This window comes from Biomphalaria glabrata, chromosome 3 (assembly GCF_947242115.1).
Source record: "Biomphalaria glabrata chromosome 3, xgBioGlab47.1, whole genome shotgun sequence".
NCBI classification, from domain to species: Eukaryota; Metazoa; Mollusca; class Gastropoda; family Planorbidae; genus Biomphalaria; species Biomphalaria glabrata.
In genome coordinates, this window is record NC_074713.1 from 27,842,361 (window position 1) to 27,869,436 (window position 27,076).

The 27,076-nt window shown below is 33.8% G+C and overlaps 1 protein-coding gene across 5 annotated transcripts in view; it reads right to left on the bottom strand.

Annotated features, from left to right (window-relative positions):
- Positions 1 to 444: 444 nt before the first annotated feature.
- The window catches only part of LOC106069177 (protein jagged-1-like), a 160,716-nt gene continuing 134,084 nt past the window's right edge, over positions 445 to 27,076 (bottom strand). For all 5 annotated transcript variants that reach the window (XM_056024346.1, XM_056024345.1, XM_056024341.1 and 2 more), the window contains exons 8-27: positions 25,490 to 25,623; positions 24,962 to 25,081; positions 18,625 to 18,738; positions 18,243 to 18,337; positions 17,617 to 17,749; positions 16,630 to 16,679; positions 16,196 to 16,369; positions 15,897 to 16,047; positions 15,304 to 15,468; positions 14,102 to 14,215; positions 13,485 to 13,598; positions 12,817 to 12,930; positions 11,625 to 11,769; positions 11,151 to 11,236; positions 10,455 to 10,568; positions 10,175 to 10,299; positions 9,703 to 9,969; positions 8,972 to 9,085; positions 6,992 to 7,154; positions 445 to 6,393 (exon numbers count right to left, since the gene is read on the bottom strand). In XM_056024346.1, the coding sequence (XP_055880321.1) occupies positions 5,963 to 6,393; positions 6,992 to 7,154; positions 8,972 to 9,085; positions 9,703 to 9,969; positions 10,175 to 10,299; positions 10,455 to 10,568; positions 11,151 to 11,236; positions 11,625 to 11,769; positions 12,817 to 12,930; positions 13,485 to 13,598; positions 14,102 to 14,215; positions 15,304 to 15,468; positions 15,897 to 16,047; positions 16,196 to 16,369; positions 16,630 to 16,679; positions 17,617 to 17,749; positions 18,243 to 18,337; positions 18,625 to 18,738; positions 24,962 to 25,081; positions 25,490 to 25,623 (2,923 nt within the window). In that variant the 3' untranslated portion in view covers positions 445 to 5,962. The remainder of the gene's footprint in view (positions 6,394 to 6,991; positions 7,155 to 8,971; positions 9,086 to 9,702; positions 9,970 to 10,174; positions 10,300 to 10,454; positions 10,569 to 11,150; positions 11,237 to 11,624; positions 11,770 to 12,816; positions 12,931 to 13,484; positions 13,599 to 14,101; positions 14,216 to 15,303; positions 15,469 to 15,896; positions 16,048 to 16,195; positions 16,370 to 16,629; positions 16,680 to 17,616; positions 17,750 to 18,242; positions 18,338 to 18,624; positions 18,739 to 24,961; positions 25,082 to 25,489; positions 25,624 to 27,076) is intronic.

Below are 27,076 nucleotides of genomic sequence, written 5' to 3' on the forward strand. Positions count from 1 at the left end.
ATGAAGAATTCCGTCGAAACGTGGGAAAATATTTACAAAGAGAAAGAATTAAGGATAGCTATGCACATTGAGGTATTAGTGCAAAAAAGGGGAATGTTATCATTGTATATGTCATCCAGGTTATCTGTATCACTCCGACTATTACATGATATATTAAAGAACAATTTATAACTTAATGTTTCAGATTATATTCTGAATTACATTGCATTGAACTCAGAAGGTTAAGCAATGGATTGGGTATATTTCACTGATATATATATATATTTGTCTAAATTCCTGAAAACATAGTATTGACATATCTTTTGTTTTTAAATAGACTTTCCACTATCCCCCAAAGTGCACAGAATAATATATTAGATAATTTATTTAAAAAATTAACAACAACAAAAAAGCCAATTCAAAATCAATGCATCACATTTAAAAGAGAAATAAACTACACACCTGTTGAAAAATTGTACAATATTTATTTCATATGTTCTATTTGTAATTATGTATATCATGAGAAGTAATTACAATGGTGAATGAATGATGATGTATTATCTCCCTGTAAAATAGATCCAAACTGACTTCACAAACAAAGTAGTATATAAACAGAAGGCTATTTGGAAACAAGAAGACAAGCCCTTAAAGTCTATTACAGCATTAGGCTAGAAGTTTTGTTTATTTTAAAGAGGAGCAAAACTAGTCTTTGGCAAAATTTGTTTTTTGAAATAATTTCATGTCTCTTAGAAGGTAAATGTAACAGGATTTTAAAAACTGCACATTTTTTGTTATGCTAAGACAAATACATTTAAATAATGTCATCTACAACTTTATTTTAGCAAATATTTCTTGTCTTAACCAAAGTAAAACAAACCTAGCCAGTGATGTCAAACTTATCAACTTCAGGACAAAAACAGTTTGTAAAAGAAATAGTCCTCTTATTTACGAACCCTTAAAATTGTTTTTTTAAATACCCCCCCCCCCCCCTTTTCCCGCTCTAGTAAGACCTTTATGTATTCTGGAAGTGAGTTTTTCAATTTAAAAAGATTAACATTTAATACATTTTTAAATTGCTAGTGTTTATCAGAACTGTGATTACAAATCAAGTCCTGTAACAAGTCTGCCAACAGAGAGATAAAATGTATAGCTTCTAAACTAATGTCAGCACTAGACTATTCCAACTGCAATGTGTCTGTTCAACTGTCTGTATGCTTGATAGTTGTTTGCAAACAAGAAAAGCTAGATTATAAACCATGCGATGAACATACCGATAGTGACACTCCTCTACAGTGGGGAAAACAATTTTCAGAGGAAAGCTTTGAGTGCAGTAACATGACAATTAGAGATACTTTCAAGAGCAAAGACTAAGCTTCAGACTAAGAGGAAGAAGGAACAACAAAGCCACTGGATAAAGCACACAATGAATTGAGCCATTAAATATTTCTATTTACATGACTAGATTTTTTTCAAAGAGGGGAACTTGTTGCTTCTAAAGGAAATGTTAGTTCTTTGTTTCATCGGTCATTTGAAATGTGTTTAAATAAGTTTGTTCGTTTACATTTGTTAATGTGTATGTTTATATGAAGCTTGTTTGTTGATTTGTATTTCACAAGATAACAATATTTCATCTACAACATTTACATGTTTGTAAGTTTTTAAACTGTAATTTGAAACATTTGTTTGATAGGGGATTAAACAAATTCCAAAAAACAATACAAAAAAAAGTAATGTTAGAAGAGCTACAATTTCCAATCATTTGATTTGGTCAGTTGTTGGTTAGAAGTGAAGATGAATTGAGTTCATGTCCATATACAAACAAAATAGTTCAAATCCATCAACAGTGAGTGTCTACAGCAATAAACCAAACAAAAGTAACTAGACACACACTTGTCCAGATCCATTGAAAAGTACAATCCAGACCATTTGTTTTTAGAAGGTCTAAACCCTGACCTGTATTGTCACAATCTGGGGGCAGTTTAGACCTGTGTTGTGGCAACAAGCTATTGGTATAAACTGCCCACATGTTGTGACGTTGCAGGTCAGTGTTCAGGCCTTCTATAACAAATAGTCTTGGTACAATGCACTCTACAAATTGCAAATGTTCCACCAACAAACTTTTTTTGTTTTTAAGATCTTATGTGATAACCCATTACATACAATTCCATAATTTACACTGTATTTTTTTTTTTGCAATTTCTAGTAGTAGACAGTAGTCACCTAAGTTAATATTAAAATAATTTTTTTTTTAATGAAGAGTATGTTTACATAAAATGAAGTTGAGTTAATTTTTTTCCACCTGCTGCCATTTTTTTTGTTGTATTCTCCTAGGTGGGTATTTTTTTCAATTAAATTTTGGTGTAAAGGACACAAAACTATGGTAACCACTGATCAATGCTGTACAAGAAATCAAACGTTGCTTTTTGTTTTGTAGTTAGCTACACTAAGAACTAATGTTAGACAAGGTCAAGGAAATGAGCACACACACACAAATTGTCCAATGTATACAAATACTATATACTTTTTGCCATTTGTTTCATATGGTATCTAGATTAAAAGATAATTTACAACATACCAGAAAATAAAATCAAGTTAGGATACATTATTACAAGACAAGCAACGCACAATTAAACCATGTTGACAATACAATATCTCAAAATTTATAAAAAACATTTTTTACACTTGAACCCAAAGTTATCTTACTTTTATTATTATACTTTGCAATCTACAAAGCAATGGGTTTTTTTTACACATGAACTTTTCAGCTTCTTTTATTATTTGTTGTGCACTTTTTTATTTTAGAAAAATATAGTCAAGTGTTATGACGTGTCGTTAGCATGTAGAATTTACTGTATTTGTATGCTTACATGCAAAGCCCTTTTCTTTCATAATGCTTCAAAGCAATACACTTTCAAATGACTGACTGATGCCATAAGACAAAAGTCACTTGTATAAATGATAATACAGTTAGAGCCATGTTTTCTTTTTAAGAAAATGATAGTAGTTATAGCCAAGCTTACCTTTTTTTTTTTTTATTTTTCAAGAATTCAATAAATTCAGTGTTAAAAAAATTTGCACCATTGTAATATTTTAAAGGAGCTGAAAAGGCGTGACAACAGTGAGGCTTCTTGTTTGCCACAGTGACACGATACATGAAGATTAAATCACATTGCTAACAGCCTTTTTGAAACAAATGTACACAATAATAAAATTATCTTTGAAGAAAAAGTGTCATGGATTAAAGACAGAAAACACAAAATAAGAAACATAGCCATTAGACAAAAAAGAAACAGCTATTAGACAATATGAAACAGCCATTAGACATGACTATTTATGACAACTAGAGAAAGAAATGATAAGGTAAACAGTTAGTGAACATTGAACAAATTTGCAAAGTCAAAACTACAATGTATTTTCAAAGGCTAATTTATGGCAGGACTCTTAATCAGTATAACAGAGAGCACATTCAAGTCAAATAATAAACACAATTTTTGTCTCCAAATAAATATTACCAAATAGTTTTATTTATAAAAACAAAAAATGTTTGAGAAAGAAATCATTTGGTTTTATTCTTTTCACATTTTCCACAAAAATTATTTATAATCCAGTGTAGTAATTCAAAACAACAAAACAAACAAAAAAAACATTCACTTTTAAAGTGTTTTTAAAATTCATTGCATCAAATCAAATACTTTTAGAAAGCCACAAATAAAAAAAAGGATGTACAAAGAAATATTTAAAAATCAATGAATTGAATTCCTAAAAGTCTCCAATGAATGCTAGTGATATTCCAATGGTCAATAAATAGTTTCAAAATATATACAACTGAACCAGTAACACACCAGGTGCAATGCTTGAGTAGCGACCAAATACAAAGCTGAACCTTATGGCATGTACAGTTTATCTCAACAAGTCGAACATTCAATGCTGCAATATTATGTTGTAGTCCCATCAGGCGCTGACTCCTCAGACACACACCACCATAAAAGCATGAGATGGGCAAAAGAATGCTCAGATTAAGTTCAACCTGTCCTAAATGGACAATGTGATTTGTATTATTTTTGTTTCAAAACTCCTTTTGCTGCCAGTAAAATTTGCCGAGCTGAATGGATCTAAAGAATAGTGAATACTGTAAGGCAGGGGAACAACACACAAACATTAAGAAGCACTCAGAGCTTAGAATTGTATGCACATTTTTTTATGTGTGATAAGCTCTTGATACAGACTCTCTATATTTGCTATGAAGAGTTGCCAGCTAAAAAAAAAGTTTCAAATGTCTGATTCAACCCATCAAAATATATGTGATTAACATCACAATATTAATAATAATATTTGTTAAACTTAGGCCTCCATCAGTGATGAGCTAAAAAGATGTGGTGGATTTTTACAAATATATTTGCAGCCTTTAGAAACCAGCATGACATCAATAGACCTACATACTTTCTTTTTCCATGGAGGGGAAGGGGGCTATTGTCCCCATACTGGCTATGATTCAAAAGTACATACATGTTGTATGGTCAGTAAAATGATTAATTATATATTCTTAAATTAAAAGTAAAAAAAAATTCTCTTAAAATACCTAATATATATAGTAAAGTGATTAGCAGACTAAAGTATTTCTGAGTTAAAAAAAAATAGATTACACATCTGAAACAAACTGTACACATTTTCAGAGACTAATGATATGTATGTCTTCAAACAAAGAAGAGCTCCTTTCATGACTTTGGTAAAAGATGGAATAGAAATCCTTTTTACACAATCAAAAAGCAACAGCTTCCACAACAAAGCTAATCAATTAAACAGACAAAAAAAATACACTGAACTTGCAGTGACACAATGAGTTCGTGACAATAGTCCAAATGAGTTAGTTAACAACAAACAATGGAGATATCTTCAAACTTATACATTGTATGCACCATAAAAATAAAAACTTAATTTTTTGGCAAGTATTTAAATTTAACACTGGCACAAAATTTTTCTTTTCTGAAAACAAAAAAAAGAAAAAATAACTAGATCACTAAGAATAAAGCTTTGTTCTATTATTACACATATTTTAGTCACTTTTTTTTCTTGACAAAAGAAGATACAAAATTGTGAGCAATACAATTAGGAGTGAATCTATAATACAATTCCAATGTAATTATTTTCTTAAATCTTTTATCTGACTAATTGACATCGGCATGAAATTCTATGAAGTTTATAAAGTGACACCAGTGACAAGAACTCATATAATTTCACAGTTTCTTCAGCATCTAAAAATGGTAAAAGAAATGGAAGATTCAACATCTTGCTACTAATGACAAGAGAGAACACAAGAAAAGTGTAAATTAACATCAAATTAATATCCATAGACATGACAGTATTAATTGACTATTAATTAAAAAACAAACAAACTAGAATCTTTATTTGGCACCAAATCAAATAATCTTTGAAAACATCTCAATATGTACATGAAAATAAAACAAAATACTGTCAGCTAGTTTCACGACCGCTCTATCTTACGAGCCAGTGATAAAAGTGTGACTATGTTTAATCTAGCCAAGATACTCAACCCTATGGTGAGTCTTTGAATAATCATTGCACAGTAGATCACTAAATCTGCACACACACACAAAACAAAAACCATGGCCAGAGAAAAAAGGGTTATACTAAATAATGTGACATTTGTTATGTTTGCCCTTTTTGCTTTCAGTTTGGGGATGATTAATTTCAATGAGCTGTAAGTTGGACATCACCCACACTAAAAGAAAGCGAGTGGATGATAAGTGCTTCAACCACACAACCATAAAAACTTCCATGGAGTTCAAAGCCAAAGTGCTGCAATTGTGAACAATATAACTACAGGATGCTGCCTTCTAGTAGGTCTGGCAGTTCTAGCTTCGCTTAGCTTTTTTTTAAAAATTACAAGCAATAGATCTTTTGTTGATCTAAATTTTCTTTAAACGCAAACCCAGTTCCAGGACAAAATTCTCTAGGAAATATTTCAAACTATGACTTCAGGTTCATCCAGGAGAGATCGAGACAACTGAATGTTGATGTCTTTCTTGTTGTTCTTCTTTGGCTGGGGTCTGTACTCCTGAATGTCATTGAGATCAGGTGAGGAGGATTCATCTTGAGCAAGGAAACGTCTTGGATTTTTGTCATATTTTTCCATATCAATATCATGCAGCTCTTCTGTTGGGACAGCTTTGGGGATCCCCCTTTTGTCACTGGAGGAGAAAATAGGATTCCGGTAACGTCTGATATTGTCCTGATTTTCATTGTTAGCTGCCGTCTGCGTGCTGGCCAGGTACTCATCCCGGAGATGTCTTCGCCTTCTCTGCACTCTGCGATGCCAAATGATAAGAATGCCAACACAAGCCACTCCCAGTACTGCTATGACAGAACATAGGACTGGCACCAGATAGGAAGGCTCTGTGGAATAAAGAAACTAAATAAATCTATGAATAGGAATTGATTAAATTAAATAAAAATAAATAAATGACTTCAATAACAAAATTAATTTCTATAATAACATTTTTTTTACTACTTCTTATTTGTATTAATGAATGAATATTGTTGTTTGAAAACTAAGACCTGATTTCTTAACAAAACAAAGTTGTAAGAATGTGAATCCAATATAATCCATTGTTTAATAACGTAGACAATGAATAATGTCCCCTAAAGTTATCAAAAGATATACGTTATAATGAATATGTTATGTTTTGTCAGTCTTTTATCAATTTTTTATATATATTCAAATTTCATTTTAGGGTATTTGATAAGCTTTGCAATTTAGACAGAAAAAAAATCTGCCATATTTGAATGTAAATAGTTCTAGATTCTCCAAATGATATGCATATTGGTCTTAGTCTATTTTAAAACAATTGGTAACATGAATAAGATATGACTTAGTAGACAATATTCTATACAGATATATACTATATATATATATATGATAAAAATTGTTTTACTGTACAGAATAGGGAGGAAAAACAATGTAGTCTTTAGTGTAAAACAAATTGCTTTATACCTTGACCATCATCCTGACTTATGGCTGTCTCCAGTCGAATTTCTATGACAGCAGCAAGGGCACTGCTGTTGGCCTGTTTGTGAGATAATAGGTCTGCCATTCTGTCCAATGCTTGGTTCACAGTATTCTTGGCATTCAGGTCATTACCATCAAGCTTGGCAGACTGAAACAATCAACCGTGTGGACATGACTTTTTTTTTGCACACAATCAATCAAACTAACTTAGCTAGAGGTTCTAAATCTAATTAGTGACACAGCTTAGTAAAATTAATTATTCTGCATTATTTCCCTACACAAAATTGTGTAACATCAATCCCTATAGTAAGTTTTCCTGTTGGTTAATGCAATCCAACAAAATAGACACTTTCAAATGGAGGGGAGATACGTCTAGGATAAAAATAAATATAATATAATACTGGAAATAAAAATGTAGCCTTCATTCAAAAAGTGTAAGGTTACTCCAGAAATAAATCCTACTTCTTAAATTTAAAACTAATATTAAATACACAAAACAAAAATAATAACCAAAACATATAGACTTAAATTAAATTAGAATTAATTAATATCAAAAATATAATGTCAAAAGAATAAATTTGTTAAAATAATTAAGAGTGGGACAGAGTGGTCTTATCTTTTTCTCCTCTGACTAGAACACAATCAAAACAAAGATAAAATCAAAGCTAGTTAGAAAGTACTCTAAAGTGCATGTGCACTTCTCATATTTTGCTCACAATGTGTTTCCACTACTCAGGAAACGCGTCAGGCAAGAACTCAGGAGAAACTGATCAGGAATTTCCTTAGACATCACATACACATTTTTTTTAGGCTATACATCCATCTCTGATATTCTTTCCATGTAAAAAAAGAAGAAAACACAACATTCTTATAGGTTTGATGTGTTTCATACAAACATTCTTTCACACCTTCTGTATCAGTTAATCAAGTTCTTTGGGGAACAATGTCATATATATGTCAGGATTGCATGATCTTTTTCTTAGATCTAAATGAAAGCATGTTGTACATAATGAAACCAAACATGTGATCAAATGAAATGAATACAGAAAAACAATGACTGCATACAAGACACTGGAACTCTGGGAAGTGTAAACTAAACCAGATTTGTAACCTTTTACATCTATGTCTTGCCTCTGAATGCCTCAACACTCCCACCCCCTCTCCTTATGTGACCTAATGCACTGCTAGACAAAATGTTGCAATTCAGCATTCCTGCACCACAAATAAAATATGGCACATCAAAATGCCAACAGCTCCATCACAGACATGCCTTGATTAAAAGGTATGCAGGGATTCTAAAATTGTGTGAGATCATTATTAGCACCATACTGAATACCAGAAACAAATATTTGAAGTTTTTGTATTTTTTGAGAACAAAGAACTCTTATAATTATTGTGTATATCTATATTTTAAAATGATTCAAAATGAACAAACATTTTTTAAGTATGTACAGTTAAACTATTAAGATTTTTTGTCCCTGATGTGTACTTTTGTCAGCAACATTGATCCATTGTTTTCTGTTACAATCAATTATAAAGTATTGCAAAATAACTTGAGATCAATGTATTAGCCTTTTATTTTTTTTATTTTTATTTTTGTTAATGTTTATTGAAATTGAATACTAAATTTATTAATTTAAATCTCTCTATATAAACATAGCTGAAAAGAATAATAATAATAGTAATGTCCACAGAAAGAGATTGACAAGCCTTTGCAGAGATTATTATTATCTTCTAGATGGCTAAGAAAAAAAAAAACAACTATCTGCAATACTTCATTTTCAAAAGTAGTGTTAGGCAAGTAGTTAGAAAAACTAAACCTGACTAACCAGAGCATTTTATTTCCAAGCTCTGTTTCCAGTGTAGCACAGATCAAACCATACTACTTTTTATAATTAATGATAAAGTTTTCTGACTTCAAAGTAATATTGCTGGTTAAGTTACCATCTGAAAGCTTTGTCTTACCAGAGTTATCTCCACTGTATCTTGCTCTTGTGGTTTGATGGCACACATGACATAGAGTGTCTCCTCCTTCACAAGCTGTCTCAAACTGTTACAAATACTTTCCACTGAAATACCCTACAGTCAAACAAGTTTACAATTGACTAAATAAGTCTACAATGAAAAATCTGAATGTAGTAGGTAATTATAAAAATAATAAAGCACTTAACAATTAGATCAATTGAGGCTACAGAGAGTTATCTTCAAAGACAAGATTGTCCTAACTTTTAACATTGTGGACTAGAACCATATCCACCCAATGTAGAGTTGATAATTGGATAACAATTAATAAAGTAATTTTTCTTTTCAAAACCAGATCAAGGCAATTAAAAAAATAAATGCAATTCCTTGAAAAACATGCTTTTAACACTTTAACAGATTTTGGCAGAAATTTTTTTCTTCTTCAAAATATATTACATAATAAAAGATTTCAGGTACTCATTTGATCTGAATGGTAACAAAAAAAACAAACAAGGAAAACCATTAGATACTGATATATAAGTACAGAACCTTTACCCCTCATGGATCATATCACTCAGCGAGATACTTATTATAGAAAGTCAAATAAACTACAAACTAATCCCAGTTGCTACAATTTTTTAAGGTCATATAAGATTTGATGGATGAGGCATTACAAGTACAACCAATTAGTGTTTATTAATATCAAACAGAACACAAAGCCAGGAGAAACATACCAAAGGCATTTTGGACTTGTCAAAGATGAGTATAATCTTGGCACAGTTGCTGCCCAAGTGAGCCTGATTGGGAATGCATGTCCACTCCAAGCCTGGATTATGAAGCTCCTTCATGGCCCCCAGAGCTCGACACTCACCAAAAGGGAGGCAGGGAGGAGTGAGACATGTCATGTGAGTTTGAACAATGCAAGTTTCCTGAGGTCCACACTGAAACACTGGTGCAGTCACGTTTGGATGGCTCAAACAATTCTTTGGTCCACACCATATCTAAAGACATTTATTTATTTCATATGCTTAATCCATTTAATTGAAACCTACAAATAACAAAACTAAAATAAATCTTATCTTTCTAAAGCAAATGATCTCAGTATATGTTAATGGTATGGAGGCCCGAAGTGCATGTAAGGAATTAACAATCCTAATGATTGTTTTTAATTTTGTACATGTGTGTGTCTGGGATCTAAAATTGTACCTTGGTACATTTGACAACGCCATTGTCACACCGGCAAGCATTACAATCATGTTCCCAAGTTGTTCCATCTGAGAAAATGCGACGCCCATGTTCACATGATTTTGGAGATGGTAACTGACCAATAACTGCAGTAGAAATTTTTTTATATATATATATATATAGGTAGGCTATACATTTCTATATTTATATCTTTAAACTAGAAGTTTTTAAAAACTTTGTAATAGCAAGGTCATCAGAGGTTATACAAATATCAAACTAAAAAAAATGCTTATTTCTTTACCTGCTTCACACAAAGCCCCTGTTCTGCCAGGAGGACAGATACACCTGTAGGATGCAATACCATCTATACAGGTGCTGCCATAGGTGCAGGGATTGGAAGCACATTCATTGATGTCTGGAAAAATAATTTGAAATATATGAGGCTTCTAAAAGCATAAAATCTAAAATTTCAAAATATATTTTATACATGTACATATAGCTTCCAATTATATATTACCCAAGTCTAATGCACACTGAAATGTATGTCTATTGAACTTAATACAAAATTTAACCCAAAAATTCTTTATTGTTTGTATTACAGAATATATACAGATTACTACACTTTGTGTTTAAACCTTTTATTATAAAGAAAAAAGGCACCAGACAGTAAAATTTTATATAACTTTTTGCATTGAGTCTACCCAGCTCTAATGGGTACCTATTTTAGTTGGGGAAAAGTAAAGGCGGTTGGTCATTGTGCTGACCACATGACACCCTCATTAACCATAGGCCACAGAAACAGTTGACCTTTACATCATCTGCCCTATAGACCAAAAGGCTGAAAGAGGAACTTTTCTTTTTTTTTAATTGCATCAAATACAATTTATACAGAAAGTAGTCAAAAAGTTTTGTACCTCAAGCTGCATACAAAACAAAAAATGAAAAAAAAACATTTCTTATAATATTTTGTTTTGCTTGCAAGTATAAAGTAGCTTACTTATCCTACAATCAGGGCCAGAAAATCCTCTTGCACAGTCGCACACATACCAGTTTTCTCCATCAATGCATGTACCACCATTGTAGCTGAAATATAGAAAATAACAAACTAGATACTAACAGATTTAAATGGAGTCACATTGGCTAAATGAAACTAATTCCTGACTATACAAATGTTTCAAGTATGTACTGCTATGATCCTATTCAAAGAAACTTCCATGTGTGTGAGCTCAGTCAGCTGTTGGATTAGGAAATGAACAGATCACAAAAGGTTCTTCAAAACTCAATGTTTATTTCTCTATAGGGAAATAAGTCATCCTTGTCTATTTTCCCTCCAATTTCTATAGAACTCTTTTTCTGACAACTGAAGCATGTCTGATCTAAAATTTGTAGCTGATGACTTTAAGTTTGACCTTCATAGCTCAAATGTTGCAAAGATTAAACAAGGGGGTATAAGATTGGCTACACTACTTACCAAGGAAAAGGGTTACAGTTGTTTATGTTGATACTGCATGTGGGCCCTTCAAACCCATCACGACAGATACAAGTGTAGCTATCTCCACTGTTGACACAGGTGCCACGGTTCTCACAGGGTGAAGATTCACAGGGTCGTTTAGTTGCTGAAGACACAGGTCATTACAATTTTATATTGTGAATATCAGCATTATATAAAAAATAATAGTAATATAATAAACACAAGTACAAAGTAAACACAATTTTGTCATTCAAATCTTTATGACAAGTGAGGTTCACAATTAATTAAGTATCACTAATTATGACAAGTGAGGTTCACAGTTTATGAAGTCTCACTGAGTGACTGCCACACAATTTGTTGTTTTATAACCAAAATGAGAAACAGGGATCAAATTGAAACATGGAATAAACATAAATCTTGGGGTGGAGGAAGATTCAACAACCTCAATTTAGATTATGATATTAGAATAAACATAAATCTTGGGGTAGAGGAAGATTCAACAACCTCAATTTAGATTATGATATTAGAATAAACATAAATCTTGGGGTGGAGGAAGATTCAACAACCTCAATTTAGATTATGATATTAGAATAAACATAAATCTTGGGGTAGAGGAAGATTCAACAACCTCAATTTAGATTATGATATTAGAATAAACATAAATCTTGGGGTAGAGGAAGATTCAACAACCTCAATTCAGATTATGATATTAGAATAAACATAAATCTTGGGGTAGAGGAAGATTCAACAACCTCAATTTAGATTATGATATTAGAATAAACATAAATCTTGGGGTGGAGGAAGATTCAACAACCTCAATTTAGATTATGATATTAGAATAAACATAAATCTTGGGGTAGAGGAAGATTCAACAACCCCAATTTAGATTATGATATTAGAATAAACATAAATCTTGGGGTAGAGGAAGATTCAACAACCTCAATTAAGATTATGATATTAGAATAAATATAATAAGAAAGTTGAGATTAGGACTCAACTTACTGCTTGTATGTACAAGCCTCCTATTGTAGAACAAGGTAAAAAAATAACATAACAGTTAATCTTGTTCTAAGGAAACACTAAACAACATTTAATATGTTTGAATGAAATATTAAAATCTATTTAGCTATTGTATATCCCAGTTTAAATATTTAATAGAAGAAAGTTAAGCCTAGACTTAATGGAAACTTACGGATCTGACAGAATGTTCCTTTCCACCTCTCTGTGCATCGACATGAAAATGTGTCGCCAAGATCAACACATGTCCCACCATTCAAACATGTCATGGCTTCACAGTGACTTTCTCCTATAGGAATATTAGGTCAAGATGTTAAACATAATATATTAAAGATGGAATAGATTTTGATATTCTGAAAGAAAGACGTTATAATTTTTCTCCAGGTCATAATTAACAAATACAGTTTGAAAAGATTATTGTGATAGTACATCCTAAAGTCAACAAAAAATGTTGCATGGTATGCCTTTTAAATTAATTTCCATGTTGAATAATTTTACTTTTGTCACATGATTTTTCAAAATCAGATGTCATTTAGAAATTATTTTACAAATCTGTTTTATGCACACATTAATTTTTTGTTCAATTTGGTTTTTCTATGAAACAATTTTTCGTGATATAGCCTAATTGAAACTGTAGAGCCAGCATAATTGGAAGTGTGTAACTTTTGACAAAATTAATAACTTTCAAAACTTTCACATTTGAATGTTAAATGACATAGTTTGAAGGAATCTTTTCAATTTAACATTCCCCTCCCCCTCCCCATCTTTATATCATTTTAAGTGCAATAACATACATTTTGTATAGTTTCATGTCATTTAGGTCTTCTCTCCAAAACTACTTACTAATGGAACAAGTTTTTCCTTTCCAGTTGCTCAAACATTTACACTGAAACTCTGCTGTCATGTCTATACATTCACCACCATTTCTACAAGGAGTCATTTCACAATCATTTTTATCTGTGGACAGAATCAAAGTTGGAAACATGTAAGTTGACTGACTCATTTATGTCATCTACAAAATTTGTAGAATATTAATTTATTATTTAATAAAATACAAAAGGAAGGATTTAACTTAAGTTGAAATCTATTGGACAGTTCATATAGATCTAATGGCCATCTTTTTCTGGCTTTAACAGTTAACAAGGGTGTCATGTTGTGAACAACACATCAGATAATCTCAAGTTTTTGAAACAAATGTTGGACAAATATTAACTCAAGTTGGCTTGACTCAATGCTACATTTCTAAATTTTAACCAACAGATACCAAGATCTAGACAAGTACCTTTAAACAACTATGCCTTGTAATTATGACAAATTAATTGTATGCTTTTCACAGTTGTCCTTTCATTCCCCTGCCCCCATCCCATAGTTCTACTGTACATATAATATTCTCTGAAAATTATGATATGATATGGTAACTATGAATCAACAAATAACCAAAAGGCAGTTAATTCACTTACTAATATTGCATAAAGCTCCCTCCCATCCATCAGCACAGATACACTGATAGGAATTAACACCATCAATACATGTGCCAGAGTTTTGACAAGGATTGCTAGAACAGTCATCAATATCTGTAAAGAAATTAGATATTTAATTCAGTGAACTTGCTATATTGACAAAGTTGTTAAAGTGGCAAGGCAGTGCTCAAATAACATGCCATAAAAAAAACCATATCTAAGGTTCCTAAGAAATCAGAATGTGATGCTAGCAATTTTGTTAGTTAAAAATGCTGGGTGAGTAGTGAAGACTTCATACAAAAGCATTTATTTCATGATTATAACTATGAAACTTGTTCACTGTTTTATATTATTCACAATGTTTTAGTTTATTTAGTTAATTAACAAAATTAAGAAAAGAAATAAAGCTTCCAAAAACACTTTGAATATAATCTTAAAATAGTTTCATCCACAAATTGTGATAATCTTTAATTTCATGACATCTATTAGAAATAATGGCTTGCTAATATGTAAAAAAAAACATAAACAAAAACAAAAAACCCAAAGAAGAAAATGCTATAAAAGATATGGCCATGTTGAGGATGGAGATAAGCTGTCCACCTACTGAGATTAAAATTCCATGTTGTCTGTTATGTAATAAAGTAGATCAAAATAATTTAACTGTTTAAAAAAAAAGGGAAGAAGAAATAGATAAAGATGATAAGAAGCAGATGTAGGACTTTTTTTTATTATTTCCCTTGACACCTGTCTTAAAACTAGAGTTATCTTTTAAAAATATATATCTAAATGTCAGCAAGTCAAATTATAGATTAAATTAAAAATATATTGAACTGAACACAAATGTAACCAGCATTTCATATTTTCTTCAATTCTAATTAAATGCCAGAGATGTAAAAATACATTTCTTGATCCAGTAAAGGAACAAGGCTAGAACCTCTGTTCTAGCTCAGCAAGAAACTGATCTTATCTTATCTTATATAATACAGACGTTACTTCAAAAAAGAAGATGATTACGTCCTACGCGTCATGCATTTAGTCATGCATATTAACCAATGACTTAAATTCTGCCAAGTCACTGGTTTTCCTGGCTAGCTCAGGCAACCCATTCCATGCTCTAATAGCACTAGGGAAGAAGGAGTATTTGTACAAATTTGTCCTAGCATATGGGACGAGGAATGTGCCTCTTGTGATTGATGACTTACTTTGATGGCAGTATGTGCCCATGTAACCAGGCACACATGCACAGGAGAAGGCTCCATTAGGTTGGCTGATACACACGCCATGTTTACCACAAACACCGGATGAAATGAGTCGGAATCCACCAACAGAAATGTTGGATGGGATGGATACAGTGCAGCTATCAATGACTGAAAACAAAACAACATTAGAATCAGTTCAGTCAAATACAAACTTTGAGGAAGGGGTAGCTAAATGATAAATTACTTGGTGTCCAAACCAGAGGTTCTTAAGAATAATGTGACTATGAGACATCTATGAGTTCAGTTAGAACTTCTCATAAGTAAAGGTTGGTAATTGTATTGGTCACATGATACCATCAGCCACAGTTAAAGATGAACATTAAAATATCGGCTCCAAATACCATTGAATCTAAATCTACAAGACTAAATGGTACTAGATCTATGTGTCAATGAGGGACTTTTTTTCTTATCTACTAGATCCAATGATCAAAGTAGATTGTAGAATACTTTCCGATGACCACTACAATCCTAATTAGATTCTAGAATACTTGCAGATGACAACTACAATTTCAATTAGATTCTAGTCTATTTCCTACCTTCACATGAGTTAGAATCACATTGATGTTTAGCCACTGAGCAATCTTTGCCTTCCCAGCCTTCGTTACAGTGACAGTAGAAGTCACCCTGGATGTTGAAACATGTGGACTCATGTTTGCATGGGTTAGGATTGCAAGGATCTGCATCCGTCTGGAAGAGAAAGTTCAATGCTTATAATACTTACTATCAGTTACTAGCAAATAGCAATAGTTCTTAGGCTATATAGAGTAAGAGTGTGTATGACTAGATTTTTAGATCTACTTTCATTTTATTTTTCTCCTGAGAATCTCCTATTTACCTGGCAGTAAAGTCCTGTGTAGCCATTTGGACATTCACACTGATATGATGCCACTTTATCATGGCAAATAGCACCATTCTGGCAAGGATGGCTGGCACACTCATCCAACTCCTCTTGGCAAAAACGGCCAGTAAATCCTGGCAGACAAGCGCAGTAAAACCCTCCAACTAAATCCTAATGGAGATTAGCAAGATAATAATAAGATACATTTAAATTCACCTGGCACACTTTAACATTTTATGATCAAATGCAGTCCTATAAAAATCAGATTACTTTCTGCCTTGTGTAATTGGACTTCTATGTATTATACAGTCTAGTTAGGAAATAAATTACAGCTCTAGTACTAGATCCAGTAGATAGAGGAGATAAACAGATAATAGATAATTGCTAAATATTTCATATTTTATGTTACTTTATAAACACTGAAGACTTACAATACACATGGCTTGGTTAGAACAGACAACACCACGGCAATCATCAATATCTGAAATAAAATAATTGAATGTCAGGAGAATCATAGTAAACAATGACTAGATTTCAGGCACCCACAACACCATCTTTTTTTTTTTTTTCAGATTCATACAAATTATATATACAAATATAAAAAGTGGTAATAAAGACTTCAGAAATAGCAGTTTTAAAATTCTCTGATCTTATTCTGACCAAAGTGTTAGCAGAGTGTTAGGAAGTCATGATTTAGTTGCTAGCTAGCCTAAACAAGAGAGGATCTTTGTGCTAACATTTCTTCTTCCCTTTTTTTTAATTCTTTTTTTTTTTTTGATCTACTTTATGACACATAAAACTTGGCAGTTTTAAAAGGATTGGTATTGTCCATTGTATTGACATTTATTTACAATTAGCTCATGATTGAGCTAGCAAATTACGGTAGCATGACCAGTTTGAAGTCAGACCAATTAGACTGTTACAGTGTGACATGAAACTCTAATGGTTGCACCAGGCCCAGTAGGATAAGAGACTTACTCTTGAACTTGATTACTTACTCTTGAACTTAATTACTTACTCTTGAACTTAATTACTTACTCTTGAACTTGATTACTTACTCTTGAACTTGATTACTTACTCTTGAACTTGATTACTTACTCTTGAACTTAATTACTTACTCTTGAACTTGATTACTTACTCTTGAACTTGATTACTTACTCTTGAACTTAATTACTTACTCTTGAACTTGATTACTTACTCTTGAACTTAATTACTTACTCTTGAACTTGATTACTTACTCTTGAACTTGATTACTTACTCTTGAACTTGATTACTTACTCTTTAACTTAATTACTTACTCTTGAACTTGATTACTTACTCTTGAACTTAATTACTTACTCTTGAACTTAATTACTTACTCTTGAACTTGATTACTTACTCTTGAACTTAATTACTTACTCTTGAACTTAATTACTTACTCTCATCGCATCGTTTCCCAGTCCAGCCAGGTTGACAGTCACAGACATAACCACCCTTTAGGTTTCTGCAAGCCAGGGCATTGACACATGGGCTACCGTGACACTCGTCTGCATCGAGCTGACAATGAGGTCCCTGAAATAACATAAATGTTTGCGATACTGTAACAGTGAAGAATTATGTACACTATGATATTTACGTTAAAAAGTAATTCAAATGTTATAAATGGTTTTGTCTGTATCCGTAATTTGTGGGCAAAATTAAATAAAAGGAACAGTGTTATTTTTGGTTTCATTTCAAAATTCTTAGTTTCTTTAACTGTATGAGTAGGGTTACTATGTAGATCTAGTAGATTAATGAGGACACATACGTTAACAAATGGAGACACTAAAAGTTAACAAATGGAGACACTAAAAGTTAACAAATGGAGACACTAAAAGTTAACAAATGGAGACACTAAAATGACAAAGAATCACAAAGGAAGACAAACGAATACTTCCCACATTGGTCTGGTGGGCAGAGGGCCCAAGCACTCAATTAGTAGGACATGTCCTTCTTTTTCCAGACATCCGAAGACCCTATATATGCGTGAGCTAAAAGTAACAGAGAAAACACGAGCATCGCTTACCTGCCAACCCTCTGGACACTCACACCTGTATCCGTTGTCCTTGTCAATACATGTCCCACCATTCATACATGGACTAGATATACATTCGTCTATGTCTGTGGAGAGAGATCAAATATGGCCAGATGACAATATAGAAATAATAGAATAATACTATTTGGTGCTGTATAAGTGGAAGGCCAAGAAAGGAATGCATCAGTCCCCATGGAGAGAAAGAAGATGATCCTAAGCTTCGTTCTGCCTAACACCTCGCAACAAACCATCTGCTACATTTTACGCGACACCTTACAATTACCGCCCCTCTAACAGCAGTAGGCTGGGGTAAACAAAGTAGCTCATTAATTAGTTAAGCTGTTTTTGAAAGATGTTGATATTTATCACTTACCCAGATCACATGTTTCCCCTGTCCAACCTGCTGGACAGTTGCACACAAAGCCGCTGACCACATCCACGCAGGAGCCACCATTCTTGCATGGTTGAGAATAACAGGCATGTTCAGCTGAGAAGAAAGAACAGAAGTACCAGGACTAAGTTTTAATTAGAACTGAAGTAATTTAGTATCAACACTACGTTTTAATTAGAACTGAAGTCATTTAGTATCAACAGTACGTTTTATTTAGAACTGAAGTCATTTAGTAGCAACACTACGTTTTAATTAGAACTGAAGTCATTTAGTAGCAACACTACGTTTTAATTAGAACTGAAGTCATTTAGTAGCAACACTAAGTTTTAATTAGAACTGAAGTCATTTAGTAGCAACACTACGTTTTAATTAGAACTGAAGTCATTTAGTAGCAACACTACGTTTTAATTAGAACTGAAGTCATTTAGTAGCAACACTAAGTTTTAATTAGAACTGAAGTCATTTAGTAGCAACACTACGTTTTAATTAGAACTGAAGTCATTTAGTAGCAACACTACGTTTTAATTAGAACTGAAGTCATTTAGTAGCAACACTAAGTTTTAATTAGAACTGAAGTCATTTAGTATCAACACTAAGTTTTAATTAGAACTGAAGTCATTTAGTAGCAACACTACGTTTTAATTAGAACTGAAGTCCTTTAGTAGCAACACTACGTTTTAATTAGAACTGAAGTCATTTAGTAGCAACACTACGTTTTAATTAGAACTGAAGTCATTTAGTAGCAACACTAAGTTTTAACCCATATCCTACTTTGTAAACTGGCAGTGTACGTTTTTCAAAAACTTATATAAAAAAAACTATTAAATTTTTTTCTATTTTTTCTTTTGTTTTCGTTTAAGAACATGTTTGTCTACGTTTTGCCATGTGCTGTTTGACTTTTACAATTGCGTTTTATTATTTTATTGCGCTTGAAAGTGACAACATGGTCAAAAATTGAAAAAAATGAAACCTGTTCGGAAAATGTAAGTAATAACACATTTATATAAATATTTTCAAATAAAACTACTTGATTTAGAAACATAAAGTATCCTAGTATTATAATTAATTAATAGATTTAACATTTATAGCATGGTCTTTTCAAATTTTATTTTTTTGTAACGTACACTCCCAGTGCACATGGCAGGATATGCCACTGTAGGAATCAATTACTGATATATGAATCGAAATAAATGAAGACTTTATTTAGAACATAGATTTGTTTGTTTTAACCAATATTATCATATATTATTGCTATAAACAATAGAAGCCCTTATAATTGCAAATTATAGAACTAATTATGAAGATTATAAGGTTATTATTTGAAAACATATAAACAATAATGTAATAATTCCTTTTATATATTTTCTTTTGTTGTGTTTTATTTTACTTCATGCAGTTCTCCTAGGCCAGTGATGCCCCCTATAGAAAAGGTTTAAAAATGTCTCTTTACCTACGTTAGGGCCCTCCATTTTTCTCCGATGATTGGTACCATGACTAACATTTGTGCGTTTATGAGACTATTAATGTAGAATTTATCATAAATACAAAAAAAACAAAATAAAAATCCTTTACTTTTTTGGCAGAACATGATACTATGTACAGTTGCAAATAAAGTGTAGCTGTTTTTTTTTTTTTTTTTTAAAGAAACGCGATTATAAAACAAATTTGACGTCATTTGAATAAAAAAAAAAGATTGTTAAACTATGTCTAGAGATTGGAAGATTAATGTTAATATTTACCAAAAAGAGACAAGAATATGAGTCATTAGTAAAGCTAGCTACACTGTCGCTCATATTTTTAGTAAAGAAATGAAGCCGTTTTCTGACGCATGAGATAATACTATCCCTTTAGTGAATGGAAGTACTAGATCCACGGGTTTCTACTCAAATAGTTTCAGGTCAATTTCATTTCATTTTTGTACCTTTCCTTTATGTGGCCCGCGACACCAATGTCGGAAATTAAAATGGCCCGCAGGTCGATTTGTGTTGGGCATCACTGTCCTAGGCTATAGTATTTTAACTGACTACTTAGAAAAATTGGAACTGAAGTCATTTAGTAGCAACATTAAGTTTTAATTAGAACTGAAGTCATTTGGTATCAACACTATTATTATCTATAACTTAGACATAACGCAATTTTTTTGTTCAGATGGATACACAATTATTGAATTAGTATTAGTTTACAGCTTGCAACGAATTGTCTCCTCTGCAAGTCAGTTTTAACCCCAAAGGGGAGTAACAATAACAATTACCACGTTTTACTCAATAATATTTAAAATTTATAAGAATACAATATACATGTCTATCAACCAGAAGCGGATTAGCCATGTGGCGTTTGGGCCAATGGGCTCGTGGAATTTTCCACCAATTGAATCTTCTGAAATGGTGGACGTCGACGCAATTTGAGGACCCGATAATGTCAACCAATCTGTTCCATCCACGTAAGAATAAAACTTAGATGATAAATGTTTATTTTCTACATTTCAATAGTGTGCCTATGCATATTAAGTCTAGGTTGGGAAGACATAATTTTAGAAGAACTTAATCCGAAAATGGGTGTGGGAAAAAAAGTGTACACACTTTTTACCAGACAGACAGGCACATAGCGGTACGTTACGTTTTGGCGCAGACCGTTTTGGCGCTAGTCGTTTCGGCGCAGGGGACGCTTTGGCGCTAGATATAATTAGACGATAATTTAATAACCACGTAGCTTTTATAACAATGTTTATTTCACTCATTCTATAATATTGTATGTATGAAGGCGCGTTGGCTGAGCGGTAAAGCGTTTGGCATCCGAACCGGGGGTCCCGGGTTCGAATCTGGTGAAGACTGGGATTTTTAATTTTGGGATCTTTGGGCGCCTCTGAGTCCACATAGCTCTAATGGGTACCTGACATTAGTTGGGGAAAAGTAAAGGCGGTTGGTCGTTGTGCTGGCCACATGACACCCTCGTTAACCGTAGGCCTTTGAAACAGATGACCTTTACATCATCTGCCCTATAGACCACAAGGTCTGAAAGGGGAACTTTATTTTTTTATAATATTATATGTATAGTATGCATAGGCGTAGCCAGGATTTTTTTTCGGGGGGGGGGGGGTGAATTTTTCTCTCCCCCCCCCCCCGGGAAAAAAAAATATGTATTTGTGTGTGTGTGTGTGTGTGTACATAATCTTTATTACATTCTGACCCTTAATTCTTTCGGAAGACGCTTATTGTGCCCTAGAATAGGTTCTTCCATGAGTTAGTGAAAAAAAATGTAGATTCCCCGACATTACTAGCAAAGGGGTCTGGGGGAGCGCCAGGAGCTCCCCAGCGCGGAGCGAAGCCCCGCCGCCAAGCACCATTTCTGATATTGAAACCAACAAAATGCATATTCTGAGGTATCTACACTGCATTTTCCTGCTATTAAAAAGTTTTATTTTAAAAACCTAATGTGCTATTCTTACTGACTTAGACCCTCCCGCGCCGTTCGGCGCATTTGCCGTCAAGCTGTTTCCATAAAAATCTGTCACTGGTAATGTCTGAAGCCTCTTCCCACCTGCCATGAGGACCTCCATGAATGAGTGGCGTCAAGTTGTACTAGGATATCATTGCAACTCCTCTTATGCGTAATGCGTCGACTCCCAGTTCGGCATAGGATTTCCTTGATTTAGATCGGATCTCTATAACTGACTCCTGAAATCTGTCTTAGCCATCTTTGTTGAGCTATATTTAGTGTTTTTCGATTTCGGTAGATGACTATTCACTGCAGTTTATTAATGGAGCCCTGCCACTGGTAAAAATGTGTAGCCTCTCTTGAATACGCTCTTGGAATTAAGTGACTGTAGTTTGCTTTAGATTTTATATCGAAAAGAGAAGTTTTATCGTCAAAATCTTCTGTTGGGGGTTTTCCACCTCAAAATGCTCTGTAGGGGGATCTTAGACTCAAAACCATCTGGAGGGGTTTTAAACTTTAAAAAAAAAGCCATCTGTAGAAGAAACTCAAAACCCCCGATTGGCTTGGCTACGCTCAAATAATTTTAGTGTGTAATTTGCTTTTTTTTTTATATTGAAGATGTATTTTTAGCACCAAACCCCTCTGAATGGGGGTTTAAACTCAAAACCCCTTTCGGCAACGCTCATAGCATTTTGAGTGCGTAATTTGCTTTTTTTCTTACACTGAAGATGGCGGGGGGTTTAAACTCAAAACCCCTTTGACTACGCTCATAGATTTTAGAGTGAGTAATTTTCTTTTATTTATATTGAAGAGGTACTTTTTAGCTTCAAACTCCACTGGAGGGGAGTTTAAACTCAAAACCCCATAGACTACACTCATAACATTTTTAGTGTATAATTTGCTTTTTTTTTTATTATTAAAAAGATGTATTTTTTACCTTCAAACTGAGTCAAAACTCATTTAGCTACGCTCATAACATTTTGAGTGCGTAATTAGCTTTTTTTTTTATATTAAAGAGGGGGTTTATCGTAAATTTTAGACGGGGTTTTAAAATCAAAATCTTCCTTAACTGTGCTCTTGGAATTAGGGGATTTTCGTTTGCATTTTTTTTTGTTTTGTATATAGAAGAGGGGGAGTTAACTGCAAAAACCCCAGGTAGGGGGTTTAAAACTCAAAACCCCTGGTAGGGGGTTTTAAACTCAAAACCCCTGGTAGGGGTTTTTAAACTCGAACCGCTCTGGTAGGCGTTTTAAACTCGAACCCCCCTGGTAGGGGTTTTTAAACTCGAACCCCCCTGGTAGGGGTTTTTAAACTCGAACCCCCCTGGTAGGGGGTTTGCTTTGGTTGTGCTAGGGCAAGTGATGGTTTAGTATTAAAATCTCACCTAAAATAAACAAAATCAAAGCAAAAAATCAGTCACTCAATTCCGACTCCCGCCCCCCCCAAGGGGGGGGATTTCATTTCGGGGGGGGGGGGGGGGGGTTTGAACCCCAAGAACCCCCCCCCCCCCTGGCTACGCCCATGATAGTATGAATTTTAACACCATCCAACGAATTTTTTATTATTTTTTTTATAAAGGTTTTGTTTTATTTCATGAATATACAATAAGTCAGATTCCGGAATGGTTATGACAAGCTTCCCCCTTCCTTTTAACTGTATATGATTTCTGGATGACATTCTTCGATTTCTTTCCAACAGACATTTAAAAAAAAAAAAAGAATTGACATATCCGAAGCTAAGATACTTTTAAAAGATATATTTTGAGAAATTGGGTAGGGGTAATTTGGGTGACACATCTCCCCTTGACGCAGGTACAGTCAAACAAATGAAGACCAGCACCGAGCACTGGTAGTTGGCGTCATGCGTCTGGCGACCATCTCCTTCTGACTGGTCATTACCTGTGACACCTAACCCCGCCCCTCTCTTCTGGGCACATTTCACTCCTTGCACATTCTCTTTCCTCCACCCCTTCCCCTCTCTCACGGGTAAGAGGATAATCTGTTTCTAGCTCTTGACATACCTAGTTATGATCCTTAATCTTTAATTCCGAGAGCGCACAAGGCCTACCCCTCTCTTTCAATCTCTTCGCCCCTACGTCGTTATAACCTCGCGTATTTTACGCATTATACCCCCCCTCCCCGAAAAAAGTTTTAATAACTTTGACTATTTAATGCACGCATACTGTGATGTGTAATATTAGTGATCTAACAATAATTAAATAACAAACTTAAATACTAAAAAATAACGGACAATAATATCTCTTGTTCTGTTCATGAAAAGTACATCTGAACACAGATATATATGTATAATATTCTAGATATGTCAAATTCTTTTGAAAGAAATAATACAATGCACGTAAATAATGTGAACAAAACATTTTGCGCCAAAATTTCCCGTGCGCCAAAACGACCTTCGCGCCAAAATGGCTGCGCCGAAATGGCCGCGCCAAAACATCCTGAGTGAGTTAATATCTGCTTTGTAATAAAAATCATATATATCTCATAGTCCTACGGACTTGTATAGATCAGTCTTGGACTCAATTGTGGATAAAGCAATAGGTTTGCTTCATCTTTGAAGTTCAGATCTAGTGTATCCAGATAGGCCGGTACCGTTTCAGATATAGTTATCCAGATAGGCCGGTACCGTTTCAGATATAGTTATCCAGATAGGCCGGTACCGTTTCAGATCTAGTGTATCCAGATAGGCCGGTACCGTTTCAGATCTAGTGTATCCAGATAGGCCGGTACCGTTTCAGATCTAGAGTATCCAGATAGGCCGGTACCGTTTCAGATCTAGTGTATCCAGATAGGCCGGTACCGTTTCAGATCTAGTGTATCCAGATAGGCCGGTACCGTTTCAGATTTTCACTCAAAGCTGTACTGACCTACTTCACAGTTTTTCCCAGAAAAGCCCACCGGACAAGAACAGTCGTATGTGTCTGGGTTGGTGTTCCTGCACAACCCGTTGTTCTTGCATGGGTGATGTCTGCCACAATAATTCAAATCTGAAGAGACGAAGACAAGTTCAAAATAAAAATGATGTTGCATAATACAAGTGAGAACTGCACATTTTCGGACGGTTTTATCAACTGATTAAACCTTGATTTCCCTTCTAGATTTAGTCTATAATTAATGTCTGGAATTTCAAGACATCTATGTCAACCGCTTTGAAATGTACCTCTCTCATGTGTATTACAAGAGTTATGCTGCTTTGTCTAAGTGAGTAATCTCTTAACGAAGGGTACACCCCAAACCTAGTATCTATTATTGATCTTTTGAGTCATAATTACCCCCCCCCCCCTTTCATATTTCCCCTACAAAAAAATTCATCAGTTGAATCCTATCAGTAGAGGGTTCTAGCTCTAGCTAAGTTAACCCTAAAAAAAGGAATGAAGCGAACAAAAAGAAGTCACCTTTATCACAAAGTATTCCACCCCAATTCAGGTGACAGATGCACTGCCATGGAGAGCCATTACAGGAGCCGTACTTACAGCCTGGGTAGGGGATGCATTGGTCGCAGAGTGGGCCCTGCCAGCCATAGGCGCAGCTGAGGAGAAACGAAACAAAATGTCAAGATTTCTGGGATACATTGTTTTATTATGTAATAATAGAGACATGTCAAAGTCGTGACCGATTTCGTCTTCGAGAAGGGAAGTTATGTTATTACTTTATTTTATTTTCCTACTGACCTATTTCAAAAACTGATACTGGATATTAGTTGACAGCCTGAAGAACTTTATTGAATAATATAAATTTGAACTGTAATTGTTACTTGTTACCACTAGTTACCATCAGATTGTCATTTTTGTATTTGGGGTACTCGTTTTTTTTTTGTTTGTTTTGTAATTCGTAGAAAAATAAAAAAAGCTTCGACTTTGACATATGAAAAGAAAATGTAAAACCAAACAAATTAGGAGATGTGTGTTCTGCTGTGGGTCTGTTTGTGTGTCTGTTTGTGTGTCTGTTATTTAAGCAGTGACTTGGACTTTGGAAGGAATTGATCAGCGTTTTATGTTTCAAGTTATTTTATTTCATTCTTCATGTTCCCAACCCACGTCATCACAGTTATAATAAACATTTTGACACTGCCTACTTATAATTATGTACATTTTTATTTTACATTAATTATATTTATCTTATAAGTTATTTACATAATATTATCTGTTGTTTCAACTTGATGTAGACACTTTGGGATTTCGTATCAGTCTTCAAGAATTCTGTTCTAGAGTTGGCTCCTATACGTGAGACCTTTCATTCAGCCTTACATACACATTGGATATGTATGTTTTAGAGGCAAGGGGAGTGGGATGAATGTAATTTACGCACGAATTTGTTTGTGAGGTAATAAAAGTTGGCTCCTCTATCTACATTTCCTGTGGCGAAGCGCGGTGCAAAATGCTTTCATGAACGCGATGACGTCAACAGGAGAGAGACGTCAGAGCGGAAGCGGTCAGCAGAAATGCCCATTAAATAGACACATACACGGGTACTGTTAAAGGACTTTTTCAAGTTAGTATTTTGGTTATTCCATTGCTATGATTAACTCCAAATAATTATTGTTGTTTTTCTTTTCTAACTAGCGTTTAGTTCTGTGATCTCGGCCTCCCTCTCAATAAATCAATCATGAATAGAAATATCTCGTCAAAGATTTATACATCAAGCGATCATTTGCAAAAGAAAAACGACGTTTCACTAGAAAAGGTTGCAAAGCAGACATCCAATGAAATAATTACAACGTTTCGCGCTGGGGTTGCGTGAATAACGACATCTGTACACATGGCGGCCACAGTATCGCGTAACAAATAGAAAGGTATCCTGCTAGTTATAAATAATTAATACGCGCGCCCGCGGTGATTAATTGATGTTAGTCTTAACAGTGTAAGGGAGAAAACCCATAGCCAGTCTATGACACGTTCGCTCTTTGTTGATATCATTCAATGTTCTTGCACTATTCTTAGAGGCTATTGGAAGTAGCATGAGTTATCTGCCTTAGCAATGAA